The sequence below is a fragment of the Dermochelys coriacea genome, chromosome 21 (genome assembly GCF_009764565.3).
Source record: "Dermochelys coriacea isolate rDerCor1 chromosome 21, rDerCor1.pri.v4, whole genome shotgun sequence".
NCBI lineage: Eukaryota > Metazoa > Chordata > Testudines > Dermochelyidae > Dermochelys > Dermochelys coriacea.
Window position 1 is genome coordinate 2,322,767 of NC_050088.1, and position 22,621 is coordinate 2,345,387.

At 51.4% G+C, this 22,621-nt stretch overlaps 1 protein-coding gene across 1 annotated transcript in view; it reads right to left on the reverse strand.

The window, feature by feature from the left end:
- Positions 1–7,054: 7,054 nt before the first annotated feature.
- Positions 7,055–22,621, reverse strand: part of WNT2B (Wnt family member 2B) — a 43,322-nt gene continuing 27,755 nt past the window's right edge. Inside the window, exons 3-5 of the mRNA XM_038379476.2 lie at positions 17,203–17,480; positions 14,176–14,440; positions 7,055–8,106 (exon numbers count right to left, since the gene is read on the reverse strand). Of these exons, the coding sequence (XP_038235404.1) occupies positions 7,877–8,106; positions 14,176–14,440; positions 17,203–17,480 (773 nt within the window). The 3' untranslated portion in view covers positions 7,055–7,876. The remainder of the gene's footprint in view (positions 8,107–14,175; positions 14,441–17,202; positions 17,481–22,621) is intronic.

Here is a 22,621-nt window from a genome sequence, read left to right on the forward strand (position 1 = left end):
GCAATAGGTGAAAACCTCCAGAAATACAGACAGGAGAGGGGTCAGTGGGTGGGGAGCGATACAGGGGCCTGCCTCTCTTCTTCAGCTGGATCATAAGTCTCTAGTGCCAGCAGACTGAAGAGGTTAAAAAGTGAGCTTGTTCCTCAGAAGGAGGTGGATGCTCTTATCAGATTCCCATGGTCATAAATTAACTGAACCTATCATTTCGGGGCTGGGGGAGAGGACCAGCACTCCCCAGTTTTCTAGTATCTGGTGTGGGAGCCAAGTTGAATAACTCCCAGGATTTCAGGGTCGGAATGGCTGCAGAGGCAGGGGGTTCCTCTCCCGAGGGGGCAGAGGACAGTGCAGCTGCTGAAGGTGCACAGAGAGCGGGAGGTGAGGAAGAGGTGCCGTATAAAGTCCTGCCCGGCAGCACCCGCTTTCCATGTATGTTGCACTTCAAAAGAACGAACTGGCATCTCATTTGCCTTTGGGCAGCTGGCTTCCACTGTTCTTCATCCAGGTTGCAGTGTAGGGTGATTGCCCCTGTGCCCTCCACTCTGGGGTTATATAGACCATGGCAGCAGAAACCCACTCCCACCTTGAATCCTCTATGGTCTCACTCTGTCCGGTCTCCTGCCACCCATTCACTCTGCTTCCCTGTCCCAATTTCACCCCTCTGGCCACCAGCCTCCCTCCCTCCTTGTCAGGGAATCACGTGCGCTGCTGCCTATGGCTTTGCAGATGCGGGTTGCTGTCTCTAGTGCTGCCTGTCTCTTTTGAGCTTTGCCTCTCCTCTGAGCCACTTCCCCTTCAGTCTGGATTGGAAACCTACAAAACCCTGTCTGAGCCAGTGCACTGAGGATGCTGTGTAACACACTGTCTCTACCGTAATTCATTGTATTAGACTGTTTCCATGGGACTAATGTCTCTCTCTGTAGGTTTCAGAGTAGGGTTTCTCTTCTCTTTAGTCTTTGGCTCCTTGTTTGTTTGGTGAATTCCTGGCTCTAGCCCTGGAGCATTGTCCAGTGATGCATTCCTCTGCGCTTGTTAGTCTCTGAATTATGCAACCACAGCTTGGGCTCAGAAACACCCTGCTGTCTAGATGTTCCCTGTAATCCCGCTGTAGGCTATCATCAGTCATTCAGCGGACTCTGTGACTAGTGCGTTCTCTTGTCCTGAGTCATCAGCTGAGATTCCAGGGCCGTAATCCAGCCCTTCCCCCTCCTCCAACGCTCTCTGGGGCAGCCTCCCATGTCTCATGTTCAGTAATAATGGACTTGGAGGCGGTAACCAAACCAAACAAAGTCCTCCCACGTGGGTCACGACAGGTTATGCAACAAAGGTCCCAAGAAATCTGATCCTGGGGCTTGGCGCTTGGTCCCTGCTGGGGGAGAGCATGACTGCTTGGCGAGCACATGTGCATACCCCCCCCCCAAGGTGACAGCTAGTGTCTGCTGGCAGAGCTCCTTGTGTCCACACACACACACACACACACAGGAGAAGCACACAGCATGGGCTGTTGGCTAAGTGTACAAATTGTTGATGTGTCTATGGCAGCAAGGAGGCACTTTCAGGGCTGGGGCACATTGGAGCAGCCCCCTGGCTTTCCTTAAGAGCCTGTTACTGACTTTAACCATGTCTTGTAACTAGCACCATGTTATCCACGAAGAGCGTGTCATTGTGTAGTCAGGGTGCAGTGCTGGCTCTCGCTATGCCCGGCTTCTGAGGAGGAAAATTCTGTACTCAATCTCTGTCCATTTAGAAGTGTAGGATACATCCAACCGGTGCTTCATTTGTAATGAAACCGGTGCCTGGGCTCAAGCAATTGTTTTACATTCATAACTGATGCAGCAAGCCTAGAGTGCTGTCACAAATTAAGCCCTGCCACAAATTATGCACTGCATCCTACCTCTTACCCAGCTCCACTATGTGTCCTGTCCAAGATCTCAGCTTCACAGACATCCATTCAGAAATCCATCAAGCAATTAATTCTGCTGCTTGTCTTTTGGTTCAGACAGGCCTTGGTGAATTTCAGGATGATTAGCACATGATCTTCCATGGAGGGCTTTCCATACACTTAGCACAGATCACTTAAGAGAGGTTAGTGAGTGGAATTGAGTATCCCCTGACAAGACTCCAGCCTTAGTAAGCTCTTACAGATAGAAAACGTCTGCTTTCTAAGGAGGCTTGTGGTGAATGGAGGGGGAGTTTGTTGGTCCCGTTTGTAGCAGAACGCAAGGGAGGTCTGAATTTCATTAGACTTGCAAATGGAAAGTCTCCACATTAAGCATGAGGAAGGTAGTTCGAAGGAAACCAACTTATTTCTAATTGCTAGATATTTAATTACTAATCTCTTGTCTGGTGATAGAACAAGGGGCAAACATTAGCCATCTCACAATGGCCTCTGTGTAGTCTGACAGGTGGTGAGGCAAAGGGTCTTCTCCAAGGCTGCACAGCGAGTTGGTTGCAGAGCCAGGAGACAGTCCTCTGCTAACTGCCCCTATCCAGGGGGAGGGATAGCTCAGTGGTTTGAGCATTGATCTGTTAAACCTAGGGTTATAAGTTCAATCCTTTAGGGGGCCATTTAGGGAACTGGGGCAAAAATTGGGGATTGGTCCTGCTTTGAGCAGGGGGTTGGAGTAGATGACCTCTTGAGGTCCCTTCCAACCCTGATATTCTATGATTCTAACTCCACTGGACCACTGTCCTTTTCTGTGCTACTTTGGACATGGTTCAGTATTGTTGATACAAGCTCCTTTGTTTATGCAAGCAACCAACTCAAACCCAGGGAAGCGTCAGGCATCACTGCCTGCCCTGTGCCTTATCCCATGCATGGCTGGGAAAAAAGAATACATTTCTACATTGCTAGGTCTGAGATGTGCATGCAGTTCTGCTTAGATTCCTTCTCAGGCCTTAAGCAAGCCACGCAAGGCCCAGTTTTCAAAGGTGCTAAGCACCTGCAGCTCCCATTGGCTTCAGCCGGAGTTGTGCTTGAAAATCTGGCCCTTAACTTGCCTGCTTTTGTCTTGTTGTTTGCAAGACGGGAATAATCCTGCGCAGTGCTGTGCAGGTTGATGAATGTCTATCATATGCTAAGGACCACCTTTGTGGGGAGAACATAACTTTAACATTTCCTGCCTTGTGTGCAGGTCACAAGCACCCAACCTCAGTGATCTGCTAGACGTATTCCAACATTGGTTCACACACCTGCCTGCACAGTTTCTGTCTACCCGGGTGAGCGCCTTTCTACAGATCCGGCACAGCTCATCCAAAATTCTTTGGAACTTGTTATTACCTTATGGGGAGTGTGTTAAAGCTCAGATTGTATTTTCCCAGTCCCTCAGATGTCACACTTCTGCCCTGTTTAAATAGATGTAAGCATCGACAGAGGAGTGACACATCCCCTACCTGTCCCTTGTGCAACCAAGTCACTCCCTAATTTTGCATAAAAATTCACCTCCCCCACGCATCTCATGTCTAACATGCATTGTAAGCTTATTGGAGCCTTTTGTCTGTAATGTCCTATAGAAATAGGATTATTTTGCCTCTGGCTGCTCGTTCCCCTTCATCTATTCCCAATAATGTCCCTAGGAGAAGCACACATTGGTAGTGGTGGATTGTTTCATTTGCATTTATTTGGACCTTTGTGATTTTTGCTTCCTCTTCGATGGTGTGCCTAAAGAACTAACCCAAAAGGCAGGGTGGTCTTGTGATGCACTGGAGTGGGACTCAGGAGATCTGGCTTCAGTTCCTAACTCTGTGACAGATTTCCCTGTGTGCCCCTAGGCAAGTCACTTAGTCTCTGTATGGCTCAGTTCCCCACCTGTGAAGTGTGGAGAATACTTCCTTTTTCTCATCCTTTGTCTACCTGGTTTATTTAGGACTATACATTCTTTGGGGCAGAGATTGTCTCACACTAGATATATGCATCTCCCAGCACAATGGGGCCTTGATCTCACTTGGGGCCTCTAGCTGCTTCTCTAATAACTGCTAACAGGTGTCCTTAATCCACTGCCCTGTGTCATTCTAATTCCCCATCATGCAGGGGTCGGGAAGGCCACAATTACCAGTGCTTGAGAGGCTTGCCCCTTCAGCTGCTGCCCCTCCATGAAATGATGCTTTCCCAAGGTTAACCTCGTAGAGTTGGTGTGGTTTGCAGCTAGGGAGGGAAAGTTAATAAACCCCAGTGGCTGAGGCAGCCTGCCAGCATTGTTGGATGGTGCTCAAGACTTTTTTCTCCATTGCTTTAAAATATTGAACACCCACGTTCAGGGAGAAAAAATATTCTAAGGCTTTAATGGCAATTAATGATGAAGATGCAGCACATGTCCTATCATTCATCAGGTGGGCCTATAAACCTGCAACATCGTATTTCTGCCAGAGGAGCACTCCCGAAAGGTCTGCAGGGAGACGGAAAAGTTTCTTCCACTCCAAGGGCACTGGGGTCCTTTCTGGCCCATTCAGGGTGCATTACCCACATTAGTTTGTCTTAAATTGATGGCAGGTGGGGCCTTAATGAAGATAAATGAGGGGCGCTCTTCCTAGTAGATTAGATCTTGCACTGGTGAACACGTCTGCTACAGCAGGTTTGAAATGCTTTGGGTGGAGTACAAGCCCTTCTCTTCTCCTTCATTGCAGGAATTCCACCAACACCCTTTGGCGAGGAAACAAATAGTTGTGAAAATTGCATAATGTCGGAAACCCAGAGGAGTTTGGAGAGCCCAAGGGGAGGCACCAGAGATGAACAAACCTGACCTTGAACCAAAGCCTTGCATCAGCTGAGAGGGGCTGGGAGCTGCCCTCTACTGCCTAATATGAGCATCGTTCAAAAGAGAAACCGCCTCTGCTCCTCTCCGCTGGCTGCAAGGCCCAGAGTTAAGTAAAATGGAGATACGGGGACAATGGCTTTGCACCGTGGCCACGCAGAAGTGAACGCCTCTGCTCCAGTGCACGGCGTGTACATTGTTGTGCGCCCGGGTGCCTGCTGCTGTTGTGTGTCTGTCAGGGAGGGAACAGCTGCTGAAATGGCTTGTTGTTAGCTGGGATGAAACACGCGAGTGACAATCGCAAAGCGAAGGAGTTCAGGCGCTCTGCCTGGCTTTTGGAAGAAGCAGGTTTAAAATCTGGACTTGATAAAGCAAAGTTGAGAGAAGACCTTGTCCTGCCTGTCTAAAGGACACATCAGTGCCTGGAGGCACCAGCCTTTGGGGCAGTGGAAACCCAGTGCACACATGGCGAAAGCAATTTCATCCATCACAGGAATTCAGCAGGGGCTGGTAACGCACTGCAGATACAGACTGGACCGTAACAGATGTACCGTCTCGTAGTGCTGATGAAATGCCCTCTCTAATCCATGTTCACACACCCCCGCATCCAGTGCTGCACTGGCCCTGCTCTAGGCTGGCCGAGGGGTAAGTTCTTTGCCATTGCATTTCACACAAGACTCTAGTTAAAGTTTCAGCTCATTACCTTGCCTATATGAAAAGGATTCAGCAGGGGCCAGATGGGGAGCCCCTTCCACACCTGGGCAGACCACACCAACTTGCCACGGGGAGGAAGGGATTCACAGCTTGGCTCACCAGCAAACGCTTTAGATTCCTGGGATGTGTCTAGGTAAGCTGGTTCCCCCACTACTTCAGTCTAGTAACTCCTGAGGCAGAGCTGGGTAAAATCACAGTCCAGGGCAGGAGCTTCACTCCAAACAGTGAAACGGCACAGGCATGGTTTAAAAATAATAATAAAAAAAATCCCTTTGTTTTAATCCCTCCCTGCCCCCATTCTGCTGGCTGCATCTCTAATGGCCTAGTGCTAGAGGAGGCTAATCATCAGAGAGTTTTCCCAGCTCTCTGAGGCGTGGTGGAAATACAAAGAGGTACAGAAAACAGAAAGGACACCCACCTGCCCCCCCCTTTTTTTTGCAGCTGAAAAAAATGTAAACGTTGAATTTTCCATTGCCATGGAAACCAGTGGGCCATGTTTCCAGGGAAGTTGGATTTCATTCCAGTTGCTTTAGGTTTATGATACCTTTGCAAACTTGCATGAAAATGTACAGGTTCAGGTACACCATTTACTCACCTGCCCTTCAGCAGAATGATTGATCCTGGAAAACCCTGTGACACTTTACTCAACCATCAAACAAGCACGATTCGCCCTGGGCAAATAGGGAAGCAAACTTGGGGAGGAGAGTTTAGAGGCATCCCTAACACTTTGATTCAGTATCACATCATTTCATATGTATTTCCTTTAAAGGACTTATATAAAATGACCCAAAACTAACTATACATGTATCCCAGTAAATACACTACTGTAAACTCACCAGGCGGGAGGTAGTATATCAAACACATTAAATGACAGTTAACTCTTAAGGCACAATACTGTCCACCACAAATAATGTCCCAGGCTATATGCAAACATTACATTGGGTTAGCTAAATCCGTTTCTGAATCAATTTAGTTACATTGGTGTGACCTGTTGGTTAGGAAAGCCATAATCCAGTTCAGAGTGGCTAACAAATCAATGTAAAGCACCCTTAAACCAAATGAAGAGTCTCTGCACTCCAAGGCTGAGCTGATTGAACTGCACTCATTCAGAAACGTAGGTAGTTGGTGCAATTTCTGTGTGTAGACCAGACCTAATTTAGGGCTTGCGGTGGTGGGGGGCAAGGGGTAGTGTGTGGGGGGTGCTAACAAATATTTTTTTCTATCAACTTCAATTCTGGTCAATAATGTGGAAGTGTTAGCAACTCAGCGAAGATCTGGAGGCTAACCTTGTACACTGTGCAGTCAGGCGGCTTACACAGCGACCTGCCTGCCCATGAGGCAGCCAGCAGTAGGGACAGGAGGCTGGAGTATATGAACCATTGGTCTGTTTTGGTGGGACATGTCTGGCATGCTGACGATCTTCATGGAAAGCCAAGAATGATCATTTTAGGGGGTTGTGGTGGAAATCTCACTGGAAGACGGTACCAGGCTTTAAGCAGAGTGGGGAAGCAGGTCAGTTTCTGTATTGGAGACTATGCAGAGAAGCTCTTGCTCCCAGTCACGTGTGTAGTAATGCACAAAGCAAAGAGTGCTGGTTTCTGATATAAGTTTATAATGAATTTTATCTTAAAATAATAAAGCAGTATACACAACATACAATGAGTTTTACAAAGAGCCACTGTTATATTAGTTTACTTTAACACCTACCAGTATCTTCACAGACTCTTTGCTCTCTTTCTCTCTCGCTCTATGGATATTTTTTTCCTTTAGCAGTTATTCAGATTTTGGGTGACAATTTGCAACTCTGCCTGTCATCTTCATTGAGGAGTGGAAGAAAAGTCCACTTACAAAGAGTTGCTCTTGTCATCTTATGTCTATAGTGCAGCTGTGCATTAACGTGCTGGGTCTGTTTGAGACATTGAGCTTCCTTAGGCTTTGCAACATCCTTCCTTGGGCCTTGCTAAAAACAAAGCAAAGAGAGAGAGCTTTCTGCAAGGATTTCATTGTTCGCTCTAGGTTGGTGATGGTGGTTTGGGGTTTTTTTTGGTTTCCTGGTGAAATTTAATTTATAGCAACAAAATTCTTTAGGGACACGCAGGGACCAGTCACTCACATTCCGATGATCGGTCTCAAGTTCGTAAGCAGCTGCACTGACCTTTTGCAAGATGACAATGAGCAGAGAAAGCTTCACAGTTTAAGCAATGATTGCAGACTCCTTCTAGGGAAGAGGATAGTTTTGCTGAGCAAGTTGGAAGGGTCCACAGTATCTCCTGGGAAATGTAGTCCTGTCCTTAGTGCTTTGCACAATTAATTAAATAAAAGCCATGCAGCTGAACTACAGCTCCCGGAATGCCATGGCCCATGGAGCACAGGTCGTGCGTGAGTTTGTTTTTCCCTCTCTGGTTCCTGTCTCCTCATGTTTGGTCTAACCACTCGGCCCGCTTCGGTGCTTTACACGTGTGCACATCAACAGTGTCCTCGCACTCCTTGCAGCGCACAGCGCAGCACCAGTGGAACTTGCACTCGCACTTGGTGATACGCGTGACGCGGGTGGTGTCATAGCCCCGGCCACAGCACATGACCTCACAGCCATCAGTCCCACGGGACAGCTTATTGCACACACGACCTGCCGTCCCCAGGGAACCTGTGGGAAGGAAGCAAGGGTTCAATACACTGTCCCCGCTCAATCTCGTCTTGAATGAAAACACTCCATGGTGGCCCCTTGTGTAGTTCCTGGGGGGATGTCCCAGCCATTGCTATCAGGGGCTCTCGGCAACCAACTACTGTCCATCTAGATTGTAAGGTCTGTGGGCCAGGGCCTGCCTGTTTTGTTCTCTGTCTGTACAGCCCCACGCATGATAGGACCAGGTCAGGATTGGGGAGCCATTAGGCCCTACTACAATATAAGTTGGAGAGACTGAGTTTAAACACATGCTGTTTTAGCAGTGTATGAACTCCTAATTTACTGGCTTTACATGGTAGGTTCTTGGGTGCAGGGATTGCACTGTGCCTTGTGAATTAACAGCAGTAAGTTTACAGATCTATGGACCAATTGTCTTTCTGCCTTAGTGTTCAGCTCGCTCGCCCAGAGAGGATGTGACTCCTTACACAATAGCCCCGGCATCTTCCTATGAAATGCAGAGCACAATTTTCTGGATAAATTTTCAGCCAGCCACATCCTTAAACCATGTTTCATTTGTATCCTGTGGCTCAGAACTCATAGGGCAGATGGATTCAGAAATAGAGACGCTTTGCCCCAAGCTGCTCTGAGAACTGGCCCCCATGGTAGAGCCTGGTCATATGAAGTGGCCTGCCTTGAAGTCCCGGATCCTGTGTTAAGCCCATAAACAAAAGCACAAGTGTGGCATCTACTGGTTAGTGCTCAGGAATCATTGGGACCCAATTCCCCGTGATCCTGCACCTTAGGCTGATGATTAAACCAGTGTAACGTGGGTGGGAACACTGCCACGCTGGCATGGTGCCATTCCACACTCACTCTCCACTGGTGTAAATGACTGCACCAGGTGCAGGGAAATGGGGAATTGGTTCCCACACATGAGGGCCTCTGCATGCATGGACCTAAATAGGATCAGCTAAGCTCCCTTAACAGCAGCAGGGAAATACCCAGTCATGCATGCTTTAAATAACAAGGAGAGCCACTGCTACCGTAGCCCCGCCTGCTGCCCTGGGGACCTTCCTTGCACTTCTACCGGTGTGCACAACCAGGGCTAGCCCTGGGTTCAGGTTCTCCGCTGCTCGTTTGGAAAGCGCTGCATACCTGGGGTGATTTCCCAGGTGCCTTTCCTAGCCCAGAGCCTTCCGGCTGCACCGGCTCATCAGCCAGAAAGTCTGAGAAGCCAGACCCTCGCGGCAGCTCCTAGTGTGTGAGAGGCGGAGATTTGGAAGCAACCTCCTAAAATGGCTGAAACTCTCCTATTAAACATCCCCTCAGCTTTGCTAATCTTCCCTCCCCACCTCACCCCACCCTCTGTCCATGCACTAATCTGTTCTCTGGGCCAGGTACAGGCCATGGGCTATCCCCCCCACCCCCTCTCGCCTTTGCTGTTTGGCTCTGCATTCCTTGGGTTTGCTCTCTCGCTGTGCCTGGTCCTGTCTCCCCTGGGGTGAGTTAGTCGGAGCTGGATGGAACACACAGCAGCCCTCCCTTGAGGCAGGTATGCAGAGAACTCTCCCCACTAGTGCATGTCAAATTCCCTTCACTTGTGGTTTAATTATCCTGTATGACGGCTGGAGAGGCTGAGTTACTAGGAGCAAAGGTTTATACACAGCAGGAAGCTACTGGACCTGGGACCTGTACCAAGGCATTGGCAGACAGCTGGCTTGAGTGTCCAGTTAAGCGGCCCTGGCCAACCCTGATTTAGAAGTGGAAATGTCTCACTCCAGTTGTGAGGTCCTCTGAAGGGCTAACAGCCTTTGCAAAGCTGTACTGGCATAGCTCTTACCCCACACAGCCTGGATATCCAGGCTTCTCTCGTCACGCAAAGAAAAAAAACAAGGATTGGGACCTGGTGCTGCTCTGAAAACCCCATTGAAAGTTTTGTTCATTGCTCTCTGCAATGGTCCAGGTAGGTAAGGGATACTTTGAGTGACTGAAGATCGCTTTGGAAGATTCTGCTCAGCCTTGCCCTGGTGCAAATGAATGGGGTTACTCTGGATTAACACCAGTATAATGGTCAGCCAGACAGGCTGACTCCCAGCCTCTGAAATGGAGACAGAGTTTAAACTAGGGTAAATGGTGAATTCTCTGTAACGTGAAATCTTTAAACCATGATTTGAGGACATCAGTGACTCAGGGGGCTCTTTCAGGAGCGAGCGAGGTGCGGTGGCCTGCGAGGTGCAGGAGCTCAGACTAGATGATCATGATGGTCCCTTCTGACCTTAAAGTCTTTGAGTCTATTGGCAGATGCAGCAAGGTCTAGTGGGAAGAGCGAAGAACTGAAACAGGACTCCTGGGTTTCCAGCTCCGTCCTCTGATTCACTGCGAGACCTTGGGCAAGTTACTTCACTCCTCTCTACTTTGATTCCCACTGCGGTAACACAGGGTAATACTTACTAGAGGGGGGTTGAAATTTTGTCAAAAAGAATGGTTAGTTTTTCATTCAAAACTTTTATTTTTGACAAATTTTCATGTTTTCATTGAAAACAAACAAACTTTTGGGTATTAAACTGAAACTGTGTTAGATTTGGGGGTTTCATTTTTTTATCAAAACCCTCTCCCCTTGGGAGAGGAGAGGGACTTCTTTCCTGAGCAGCTCTCGTTGCTTCCTGCTATGCAGGTTGATGTTTGTTCAGCGTAAAGTGCTTTGGGAGTCTCTGATGGAAGGGGATAGTGTAACCCACACACCTCCTGCATGTGGTGTTTTGACCCATCTACCGGCACCAAGCCCACTTAGTGAGAGAGATAAAATGAGTCTGCTCTACAGCCTTAGCTAACATCCAATTGGCCTTTAGCTCATGTGGTAGAGATTCGTGTACTGAGCTCCAGAGGTCCCAGGTTCAATCTTATCCCCTGGGGACTGTTGGCATTACACTAGTGCCGTGTGTGGGTTTAGTATTTGGGACACATTTTAAACAACCCCCATAAAACAAGCAAGACTGAAAAGTCAACTCATTTGAGTCTCTTTTCTGACTGACTTCACTGTGCACGGCACAGCCAGGACGTCAGGGCATGTCTACACTGTAGTTGGGGGTGAGCCTTGCTGCCCAGCTTGGCAGATTGTCTGCATAGCATTTTGGATTCTGTGGCAGTGAGCCTCCTGCCCCGACTCCAAAAACTTGGGCTAGCACTGTAGAGACAGCTGTGTAGACAGTCGCGGCTGGGACTCTGATGCCTAGGGATGCGGGCGAGTTGGAAGGCCTGTGCTCCAGCCTGGGCCACAACGTCCACACTGCTATTTTTAGCAAGCTAGCTCGAGTGCTTGTGTGTGTCTGTTATCCAGGTCCAGGAGTCACGCTCCCAGCTGCAGTGTAGACGCACCCGCCAAGTCCAGCCACAGAGCCCTGCCGTGCATGGCTGCAATTGCAATGGAATTCCAGTTGCATGATTAATAAACCATGTGGCTATTTGGTTTTAATTTGCTACGTTATTAGGGCTTTTTAGAGCTAGTTGGAAAATGAATTACCGTGAAACGGTTTTGAATTCTTTTGCTGGTTTTTAGAATTTTTTCACAAATTAAAAATTCAGACCAAAAAACCCCCAAATGGTGAAAAAAATTGTTCAACAAAATTTAAGGTTTTTTTCCCTATTGACAATTAAATTTTTAATATTAACTTGTCAGAAGTGTGTATCTGAGTGAGTAGTTGGGTCTGAATATGCCCTGGGCCTGGCTTGATGATTCTTTTGTTCCTCTTTGTGAGTTTAAAAGTAGAGGCATGTCTGAAGTGGCCCCGGCTGGCTCTGAAGGTTACACCAGGGTGGCAAAGTTTGTGGTTGGTTTATTGTGTGTTTTGGTTGATTGGAGCACGGCTTTGCATCTGGAGGAGGGTACATGGTATTTACTGAAACCTTCGTGCTGCTCCATGGGGTTGCCAGGTGCCAAAGGCAGCAACGAACTGGTCGTGAGCGACTTCTGCCCTGTCTGTTCATCCAATTTGCCGCTGGCGTATGTGCCCCCTGCTGGCTTGATTGCAACACGGCGGCAGCTAGGGCTGGGCTCCCTCCACGTGGGGCAGAGGCCAGCCGTGGGTCTGCATGTGTGTGTGATGGGGTGGCTGAGGTCAAGGGGACTGGTGGGACTAGAAGGTAGAAATACCTCGGTGCTGCTGAGGCACCGAATAAATGTGGGGCGAGTGGCTCATTTAAATGTAGAAACTGTTTGTTCATTGCTATTTTCCTCTCACCCAGATTGCCTGGGTACTGCAGGGCTGGGCCCGGGGAACTGTGCCCGTTGCCAGGGAAACCGATGGCCAGGCAGGACTGTTTGACCTGGTGGACAGAACCGGCGCACAGAAGACTGGTGCTTTCGCCGCAGAAGCTGAGTAGCAGCAACTTGGGCTTCTCTGCACATCGCCCCAAGCCCATGTGGTGTGGCTCCTGTGACTCAAAAGCCTGCAGTACCAGCTCGTGCACACCCTGCCTGGCTGCGTGCTGGAGCAGCATGTCCACGAAAGGCCTAGGGAGTCTCCGATCACATACACCCAGAACTGGGGCAGGTGAAATTCTAGACAAACGGGTGCAACGCAGATCTCTATCCCAGCAGCATTTCTGCCCCTTGCTCACTTCTAGTGCTGGCTGCTGCCCAGGGAACATGCTGATACCTTGGAGGGCAGGTGTGGGCAGTAGCTGCCTGGTAATACTGCGGGATGGTTCCCTGATATTCCTGGGCCCACAATGCACTGTTTGAGCATATAGGGTAACCAGATCAAACCCGCGCTGGTTAGAGCTGGGCCCTGTGCTGTGAAGGGCCCAGGTGGTGGGTGGGTGGCAGAACGTGGGGAAAGGCACTAGGATGTTTGACAGGAGTTTCCTAAGGCCAGTAAGGTGAACTCCAGTGGGCTGGCTCCCCCCTGGCTGTTGGGACTCTGAGCTGATTAGTACATTAGGCTGGAAGCCCCAGAGGAGAAGTAGCCACCACCCCGTCGCTCGGTATTGAGTGACACACAGCAGCAAGCATACAGGCTTACAAATGGCTGGGGTGTTCCCAGAGCGGGGCTGCCTGTGTGGGGCTCTTCTGATTCCTTCCCAGCAGCAGTCTGACAACTGCCATTCACCATTTCCTCACACCTGGACGTTTGTGCGCTTGGAGGTGACAAGATTCACAGTTGACTGAGCTGGTATTTTGCTGAAGCCCTCCCCTGCCCTGTTGCCTGAGGCACCTCTGATTTTCCAGGCATACAGCACAGAGCCAGTCCCCTTCATGTCCTTTGTGCTACCTACAGCAGCTCCCATAGTCCCTTGCTTCTCAGCCTGGCCAAGTGGCAGCTGTCTGCCAGTTGCACTTTCACAATCACAGACTGTTCTGGCTGGGAAGATGCTGTTTGGTTTTTTACTTCAATTTTTTTCTTCTCATGAGAAATTCCACAGTAAACACCCTCAGGGGCTATTTTGCCACTCACTGGTTTTGTGGGGCCTTTGAGGCAGAGAGAAGGGAATAAATATGGTCCTGAAACCTGGACACCTCCCACAAAGAGATGGAACAGTAGAGAATGCACAGCGTATGCTGTAGGTTACCCTACATTCTGCCTTGCTCTTGCAGCCCCGGCCCCAGCTGCAGGAGTTCAAACCTCACATTTTGCTAGGCAGCCCTCTACACATGCAAGCTAAATGCCAAGCAGTAACTGCAGCGTGGCTGTAGCATGTCGGTCCCACGATATTAGAGAGACAAGGTGGGGGAGGTCATATCTTTTATTGGACCAACTTTTGCTGGGGAGAGAGACAGTTCTGGGCTAAAGAAGAGCTCTCTGTGGCTTGAAAGTTGGTCTCTCTCAGAACAGAAGTTGGTCCAATAAAAGAAAAGACCTCTCCCACCTTGTCTCTCTAAATGATAACCAGATGAGATAGGCCTGCGCTGCCTAAATTTAACAACTGGGCTGAGAGCGAATAGTTCAAGGGGTGGATTGCTCTTTAATATGGGTTGTGGGAGTCCTACCCTGAGTTAGTGGGAGGCTGCCGGCCTGACAAGGGGGTGTGAGATGTTTTGCTAGATTCTCCGCCGCACCAGCCATGCAGACAACTGTTGGGGCAGGTTCTTACCTGCTGACTTGTCCATCACACAGTAATCAGGAGAGTTCTCAAAGTATACCAGGTCTGTTTTGGTGGGTTTCCTGAAGTTCTTGTTGGCCACGGTGAAGCCGGTGCCATCCTGGTTCATTGTCACCTGGATGGCCCCGTTGTATTTCTTCCTAAGGTAATCCCCAGTTTTTCGAAAATCTGACATTGCCAGCCAACAAGTCCTTAGGGTGCAGGAGCCGCTGACTCCGTGGCATTTACACTCCAGCTTCAGAAATCGCTTTACAGCCTACAAGAGAAAAGAGGCCATGAGGAAAAGGTAGGGCCGAGACAGCCCATTGCACTCATGTCGGTCAGATCCCAGTCACAGACGTTCAGCCTCCTGAAGTTGCTCACTGTTTCGTGCCCACGTGGGATGGTGGTAGCTAATGGGAAGAGGCAGGGAATTCTGTGAGCCTTCTCAGAAGAGCCAAAGGGCGGCTTTGGAAAATCACGAAAGACTGGCTTTTGTGAAGCCCCCTGATCACCCTAGGGAACCGAGCAGCCGGGATTGAAGGCAAAAGGTCTCTGCCATGCCACAAACCTCTCTCCCCTTGCAACAGCTCTGACACCAAAAGGCCACAGGCATGATTTATGCACAGGACACATCTCAAGCTATGTCTACGCTATACAGTTTTTAGCAACACAGCTGTGTCGCTACAGCCATGCTGCTAAAAGGTGCGCAGTATAGCCGCTGTTTGTGCCGACAAACGAGCGGTGTTAGCGTTGTTGGCAGGAGAGCGCTCCTGCCAACAAAGCACTGTTCATAAAGCATCGGTAAAACTTTTGTCTTTCGGGTGTGTGGTTTTTTCAATGCCTCTGAATGACAAAAGTTTTGTCGTTCACTTGCCAGAGTAGACAAAGCTTCAGTTGAAAGCAGGTCTGTGGTACCGCTCGTTGTCTTGCCCTGTGGCCGTTTATCCTGGAATCGGGGTGGGAGGAGTGATAAAACTGATTGAGAGAAGGAAGCTTTTAGCATTTATGAAACTGAGTTCATGGGCTGGGGACAGGTCAGGGATTAGGCTCTGCCCAGAAGGGGATGCCCTTTCACAGACCCAGACCCGACTTCAGTGCTAATGGGGTGTGATGGTCGATACAATTATGTTCACCATTTTTACAAGACTATGATAAATTTTGTACAAAGTACAGCTTGTGAGGTATCATCTGAAACGTTGTAATCTGCTGAACATTATCGTCCTGGTAAAATGTGTGTATCAACTGTGTATGTAAAGTTACAAATTTCTACTGTATAACGTTGCTGTAACATGTTCCAGAGTTAGACAGGCAGACCTAAACCAGTTCTTCAGAGACACTGGCACACCCAGATAGGTATCAACACAGTCACCTGGGTTATCACTTAGTTAAGCGACCATTCTCCAGCGTTCACTCCAGGGAAGGTGTGAACGAGAAATCTACATTTCATCGCAGGGACAGTTCAACACTCACGTCCACAAGACACTACTTGGCACCAGCACCCCAGCTGGGGGTAATCCTCAGAGGGGAGAGTGGTATAAGAATGAGTGACAGTGGCCTCAAATCACCTCTCTCTCCCTCATCTCTACTCATGGCAGCTGCAATGCTGGAAAGACAAAGAAAGCATCAGTGAACTGGGAGAGTGGTGTTCCTGGCTGGCTTTTCAGCTGGTACAGACTGCTGTAAATGTATGGCAAGACAAAACCTTTTGCCTTTCAGTTTACTTAGCTTGTTAAGTTAGGTATTAGCTGGTATTTTACTCTTATTTCTTTTGTAACCAATCCTGACTTTGATGAATCATCACTTGTAATCATTTACAATTTATCTTTCTGTAGTTAATAAATTTATCTTAATCTTAACCATGGCATGGTTTGGATTAAAGTGTGTGGGAAACTCCATTTGGGATCACAAGATTGGTGCATATCATGTTCCATTGATGAAATGACGGACTTTCTATGAACTTGCACTGTTCAGCAGTGTGCTGAGCAGTACAAGACGCACATTTCTGGGGGACAAGGCTGGTACCAGGAATCTGTTGGTGGTCTTCTGCCACGTAATTCATTTGGTACTGTGCAGCTGGAAGCAAGTGATATGCTGGAGGCTGTGTGTAAACTGGCCAGGAGGGGCTGCTCACCAGTAAAGCAGTGTGACAAGCATCCCAGCGTGGAGAACAGAGGAGACAAGGCTATTCAGCAGTCCATATTATACCCTGGGGAATGCCACATGGAGATCAGCCTTCCTTGAGGCCAGTGGGGCTGCAGGCCCTGGTGGCCCACAGGATCCATCTGCTCTCCAGAGTCTGCAGGGAGCTAGCCGGTGACCCAACGCTAGGTGACCTGGCGCTAGCTGCTCCTCCATGTTCCCAGCTGCTTGTGCAGAAGCCTGGGCTCTTTGCTGCAGAGAAGAGCTTGGAAACAAGCAGCTCAGCAATGGGGGCGGTGGCGGGGGGGACAACACTGCCAGTCTGTTTGCCTCTGAGAGAGTCCCAGTTAAATGGGGAATCACCCCAAACACGGGGGCCCTGTTGTGCCCTGGGGGCTGGATGTGCTGTTCCCAGCCCCCTTACCTTCCCCCCACAAATGAGCTTTGCTGTGCTGCAAACAGCCAGGGAGGGGAGTCCAGGCAGGTGAGGGTATTCTTGCCAGTGGGGCTGGTGGGGGAAGGTGTGGGCTGGATCAGGGTCCCCCCCAGCTGGAGAGTTAGTGCCTCTGGCTGGGAATCAGCCAGCAGCTATCATACCCTGGAGCACCCAGCTGGGGAGGAGATGCCCCAGCTAGGCAAGGAAGCTGCTTTCCTGCCAGGCATCCATGGCCGACTGGGGCTGCAGCAAGTGGCCTGCGGCAGCTGCTGTTCAATTCCCATGACCCATGCTGTCCCTAGGTGCTCAGCCCACATGGAGGTGTGACTAGCTGTGACTGCAGCTTGGCGACAGCCCTGGCTGCTGGGCAAAAGGCCGGGCGTGGGGGGGCCCCGCAGGGTAGGAATCCAGACTGCAAGCTGCCCCAGGGTGGTGGCCCGGTCCTGGACCCTGGTACTCACCGTCCTCCCGCAGCGGTTGTTGTGCAGGTTCATCAGCGCCCGGGCATCCTTCACCTTCTTCTCCTTGGCGTCCACAAAGGCCTTGGCGAACTTGATCCCGTAGTGGATGTTGTCACTGCAGCCGCCCCAGTCGAACTCCCCTCGCTCGTCCTTGGAGCGGCCACGCTTGAGGGGATCGCAGCTGCAGGCTTTCAGCTCCCCTTGGCTGCAGGCCCGGGTGATAGCGTAGACGACCCCGGCCGAGGAGATGGCGTAGACAAAGGCCGCCTCTCTGCTGCCTGCCGGGGGGAGCGAGGGACGGGCGTGAGGGTGTACGCTGGGCTTGGGCAGAGGCAGCCCCAGGAGAGCAGGAAACCTCAGAGACACCCCGAGGTGTGCTTGGCCCACCCCAAGGCCCCTCCAACAGGGCCCCGTAGCCTCATTCTGCCCCCCGCTTCTCCGGGCGCTGAACCCACGGGCATCAAAGCAGCCAAGGCCACAGGCCGGGGAAAAGGCAGGGCCTCAACTGAACCTGACTAAACAGACTCACAGGGCTGAGGGCCACCAGTTCCTCCCAGCTCTGCCCGTCTGCTCTTCCCACAGCCAGGTGGGCACTGCTTGGCCTGCATCTTCCTACCGCACAAGGCAGCCTGCCTTAGCAGGCAGCTGACTGGTGCTGCCCACACCTGCCCTGTCCTCCTCATGGCCATGCCCAGGCACTAGGGCCTGGATCTGACCTGGACTGCTTTGGACTGCTAGGGTCCCGGCTGGCTTGCGAGCCCAAACAGTGTGAGCGGGGCACCTCACCTGGGGGGCTGGCTGGCAGCACTCGCATTTCATCCCCCATCACACTGCCTGGCAAGAGCAGTGCATAGCATGAGCCAGGGCGTGGGGTCATGCAGAGCCAGGTGATTGCCAATGAGGGGGTAACGACTGCACTGAGCCGGGGGGAACTGGCAGCCTGGTCGTGCTGGTCTTTATTGCTCAACCTCCACTTCTCCCTCAAGTGACAAAATGCTTCCACCCACGGTCCCGACAAACGGCTGCTAAGCCCCTAGGCTAGCCCCCTGGGGTTACCAATTTAGGGTGGACGTATTCCTGGAGGTTTCATCACAAGACATAATCTTTAACGAACTATTCATCTTTAATTCCTGGAGTTTCCAGGACAACCCTGGAGGGTTGGCAACCCCATAGCCCCCTCTCCTCTCACTCTGCCGGGATTCCTGCCCATCACATGCCAGCCCACCCCCTGCCTGGCTGGGGTCTTGGCGGCTTGGTAATTAGGACAGTTTACCTGGGCCCCCGCCACCTCTTTTATTTGAGGGATCACCTGTTGTCTCATGTCATGCTTCCTGAAAGCCCTGTATCTTTTAGCGCCCGACACAAAGGGCCCCCACTATCTTACTGGGCCCTGTAGTGGCTGGTGAAAAACAAAGCAGCCCCGTGTGTTACCCCTCTGAGGGACTCTGCGCGCTGGCTAATGGGCTGGGTTCACGGGATCCACGGGCCACTGTGCGCCGCTGGCCCAAAGACTCTGTCCTGCTACCTGGCTGTTTGAAGAGCTCCAGTAGCTCATTCTGCCCCCCGGTCATTTTGTAACCTTGTTAAAAAGCAACAAGGGGACTTGGGCCCAAAGGACAGGCTGTTAATGGGGGGTGGATGTGAACGAGTCCAGGAAGCAATGCAGCAGTGCTGCACAGCGGGCTTTGGGTGGGCGGTGGGGAGCACTGCTATGCGTAATGGATCTTAGTGTCTCCTCTGCTGGAGGAGCTGGAGGAGATGGGAGATGTCCCCAGGGGCTATCCAGCAGCCTTGCTGGTCAATATTCAGCACTTGCACCAGCCTGTTCAGAGCTCCTTTGCTGGACAGTTCCCCGAGACCCTGAGCACAAGAGGAGCAGTGTAACTCGGCTCTGAGAGAGGGACCCACGGAGCTCCCCGGGATGACAGTGGGTGGGGGGCAGCTCTGATGAGCACAGAGCTTGGGGTCCTCTTTGGGATGTGCTTGAACTAGAGCTGCCCTCTGGTGAGGTCATAGTCTAAGGTCCCTGGAAGGAACAGGGAGATAAAGGGGGCGGCCTGTTGGCAGATAGGAGTTCCCTGGAAGTACAAAGCAGAGGCAGATTCCAGCAGATCCCCGCACAGAGCTGTCCCCATGGCAGATCCCTCACCTCACAAAGCCGGGCTTGGGGAGCATGAGCTTGAAGTGGAACCTGGGCGCACAGTCCAACCTCCGAGAGGGATGCCACGGACAGCGTGAAGGAGGAGAGACCCAAGGGCGTTAGGGTGCTGAGAGGGGAACTGCCCTGGAGGCGGCAGACTGAAAGCACAAGGGCTTGGCCCTGCTGGGAAGGGGAAAGGCCAGAGAGCAGAGCTGATGGAAAGGGGGGCGTGTATAATCGCACCATGTGATGGAAGATTGAGGATTAGCTAGAAAAGACACTGACTGTCCTGCCTTTCAGGGCAATTTCCCAGGCATGCCCGGTGTGCCTGCTCTTGCTGGAGAGCTTGGCGTTCTGCAGGACGTTGGCTTCAAACCTCTAGCTGAGTTCCCAGCTCCTCACACCTCCCTCTGCCCCTCCATTCCCTCTCCCTCCCACTGCTGCGGCCAGCCTGAGCAGAGGAGCCCTTCCATCCCGGGCAGTGACAGCAGTCACCTTTTTATCTCCCCCTGTGCTGGGAAGCGCTTACGCTCCCGGCCTGCCCGAGCTGCGAACGGCTGGGCTGCAGGACGCCCCCAAGCAGTGCAGGATGCCGCGTGGTATTCTATGGCTCTGGTCTGAGTTCACAGCTGGTTTTATATGTTGTAAAAGCAGCTGCAAACCAAAACCATGCAGCGGTGCACCGAGGAGGGACCCTTTCAAAGGCAGCCTCAAAGAACAGAGTTCTCTGGGTACCTGGCCAGGGCTGAGGACGGGCACCAAAGTCAAGAGCTCTCCGGTCGGCTCTCCGTCCTCGCAGGCTCTCCCGACAAACATGGGTGTGTGGGGATTCAGGGACACAGAGTCACAGTCTGTCTGCTCTCAACCTATGAACCAAAGCTTCTGGCTTCCTAGGACCTCTACATCAGAATGGTCCTTCCAGCCGTACCCGACAGGGCCACAGACCATCTGACCCCCTTGCCAGCCAGCAGTGAGCAGTCCACACCGCAGCACCAGCCGCTGGCGATGTGTAGCAGGCAGGAAGAGGAGTGGTGTCCCAGGCAGGACTCCTGCTCTGCGGACGGTGATCAGAGGTGCCCAGGAAAGGGTGACTGCCCTGTGCATGGTGAATGGCACAGCAGGGTGTGTGCTCAGCCCAGTGTTACACGGAGAGCTCCAGCCACAACGTAGGCTCCCTGCTCCTGCACACCTGCTGCCTCTGGTTACGCAGCCTGGGGGGGTCCCCAGGGCTGCCAGGGCAGGAACTGCTGCTCTCTGTTTGCCAGCTCGGGGGTAGAGGTGGGACATCCCAGAGGGTGGGCGACTCCTCTACCCACCAGGTGACATGGGAAGGGCACCACAAGGCTCTCTTCTGCCCCCTCTCTTGCTCAGTGAGTGTGCCAGGCCCCAGGGGCACTGGGGCGGCACTGGGGCTGGGGAGGCTGCCCCATGACTCAGCGTAAGCAGTTCCAGGTGTCACAGGCTCTGCATTCTGAACATCTGGGTGGGCAGGGATGAAGGCCAGCGGTCCCTGGCCTCTATCATATTCGGGGAGCGGGGGGGGGGGGCTTAAAGCCATTGGTTGCATCTGATTGTGGAGGGCCCATAACTCCAAGAAGTTTAACCCCAGCCTCTGCCCTTGGCTTGGCAGGGACAGGAAGGTTCTGACCCAGCAGCAAGTGTGCCTCAGTCAGGGACTGGGACAGTTCCCCAGACCCATCTCTCCTGCAGGCTGCGGCCGACAGTGCTCCCCCTCTGCCTCCTCCCACTCTGCCAGCTTTCCTCCAGTAACCCGCACTGGGATCTTTCAGGGTCTAGCTAGCTCCCTCTTCCGCTCGCCCTTCTCCCTAGGCTGCCTTGCCTCCTAGCCAGTCCTGGATGTGCAGTGAGGGTTCCAGCACCTCCGCCTCCTACCCAGGGTGCTCAGACACTCACCAGGTGAGTTATCGGGAGTGAAGGAAAGCACCTTCCCAGCTGATCTGGACCTCCAGGCCCTGTGGCTGAATGTGACGCAGTATATCGAGGGGGAGGGCAGGTGGGCAGGCAGGGTGGGACAGGACAGGACCATCTATCTTGTTGCTAGATCATTCTGATTCCAGCCTCATCCACAATTGATCACACGTGAACTAAAAACACTCCCTCCAGATAGCACTGGGTGTCAGAACCCCTTGTGAAGGGGTGAAAGTTTTGCAGAACCAGAAATGAGGAAAAGAGAGCTGATTGGCTGGATGGGCTGTCAATCACCAGAGGAACAGGGGCGGGACTTCCCTTCCCTGCAAAGGGTTCTGGGTATGAAAGCCCTCTATAAAACTGGCAACTGCAAGCCAACTTCTCAGGGCTGCTGGAGGAAGAGTCACCTAGAGGAGCTTGGCTCTGCTTGAGTGACATTATTAAAGGTATTCATTGCTGTTATTGGCCTTTATTTAAAATAAGTCTTGGTGTTGTTTGTTTAAACTTTTCTGAGCTGGGTCTTGTTGTTCTATTGGGCAGTTTTGTGGCTCCACTGTGCCACACCCCTCTCCCTCCTTGCTCTTCCTTCTCCTCAGAGTAGCTGAGTGCCAACCTGCCCTTCTGCCTAGCAAGCACTTCTCTCTGCTCCCAGGAGATGCCTTCATCTTTCTGGTGTAAAGTGTCTCCAACAGGCTAGGAGCTCTTACCCTAAAAGAAATGAGCCTTTTGGGGTCCCCTGGACTTTGACTGCTAAAGTGTGTGTGTGTGGGGGTGTATTGTGGACACTCTAACCTTGGTTATTGTCATTTCTATGGATGTAGGAGCTAAGGGATCAGATCAGTGTGGTCGCTGTGGCATGCAGGCTGCAAATTGTTTCCCATTGTTTGAGCTCATGGTGTTCCTAACTCTTGTAACTTCATCACAAGTCTCGTGGGATTTGGTATTCTTTCTTAAAGCCCCAACTCCTGGAGTCGTAGTGCTATGTGAGAATCTGATTTGTTTTTAACAGGAAGTTTCTAGTGCGACTGGTAGCCTGAAAACCTGGCCCCGATAGGCTCATAGGCCAGGTGGAAAACAGCCCTCAGCACTCACTATTTTTAATCCCCTGTTTTTAAAGTAATCTCATATTTGGGGACCAGAGTCCTGATCTGTGTAAGCGCAGAGTTGGCTGTGCTACCTGTGGCCAGGGAGTGGGGACCAGAAGCACTAGGTCAGATGAATGGTCTGTGGGGTCAGTATCCTTCCTCCCTAGCTCGGCTGCTTTCATGCTGTGAGAGAATGAATGGTCTGTCTAATTCAGCAGCCAATGCTGGAGGCTTCAGAAGGCTGCAGTCCCCCTGCTGCACCCAT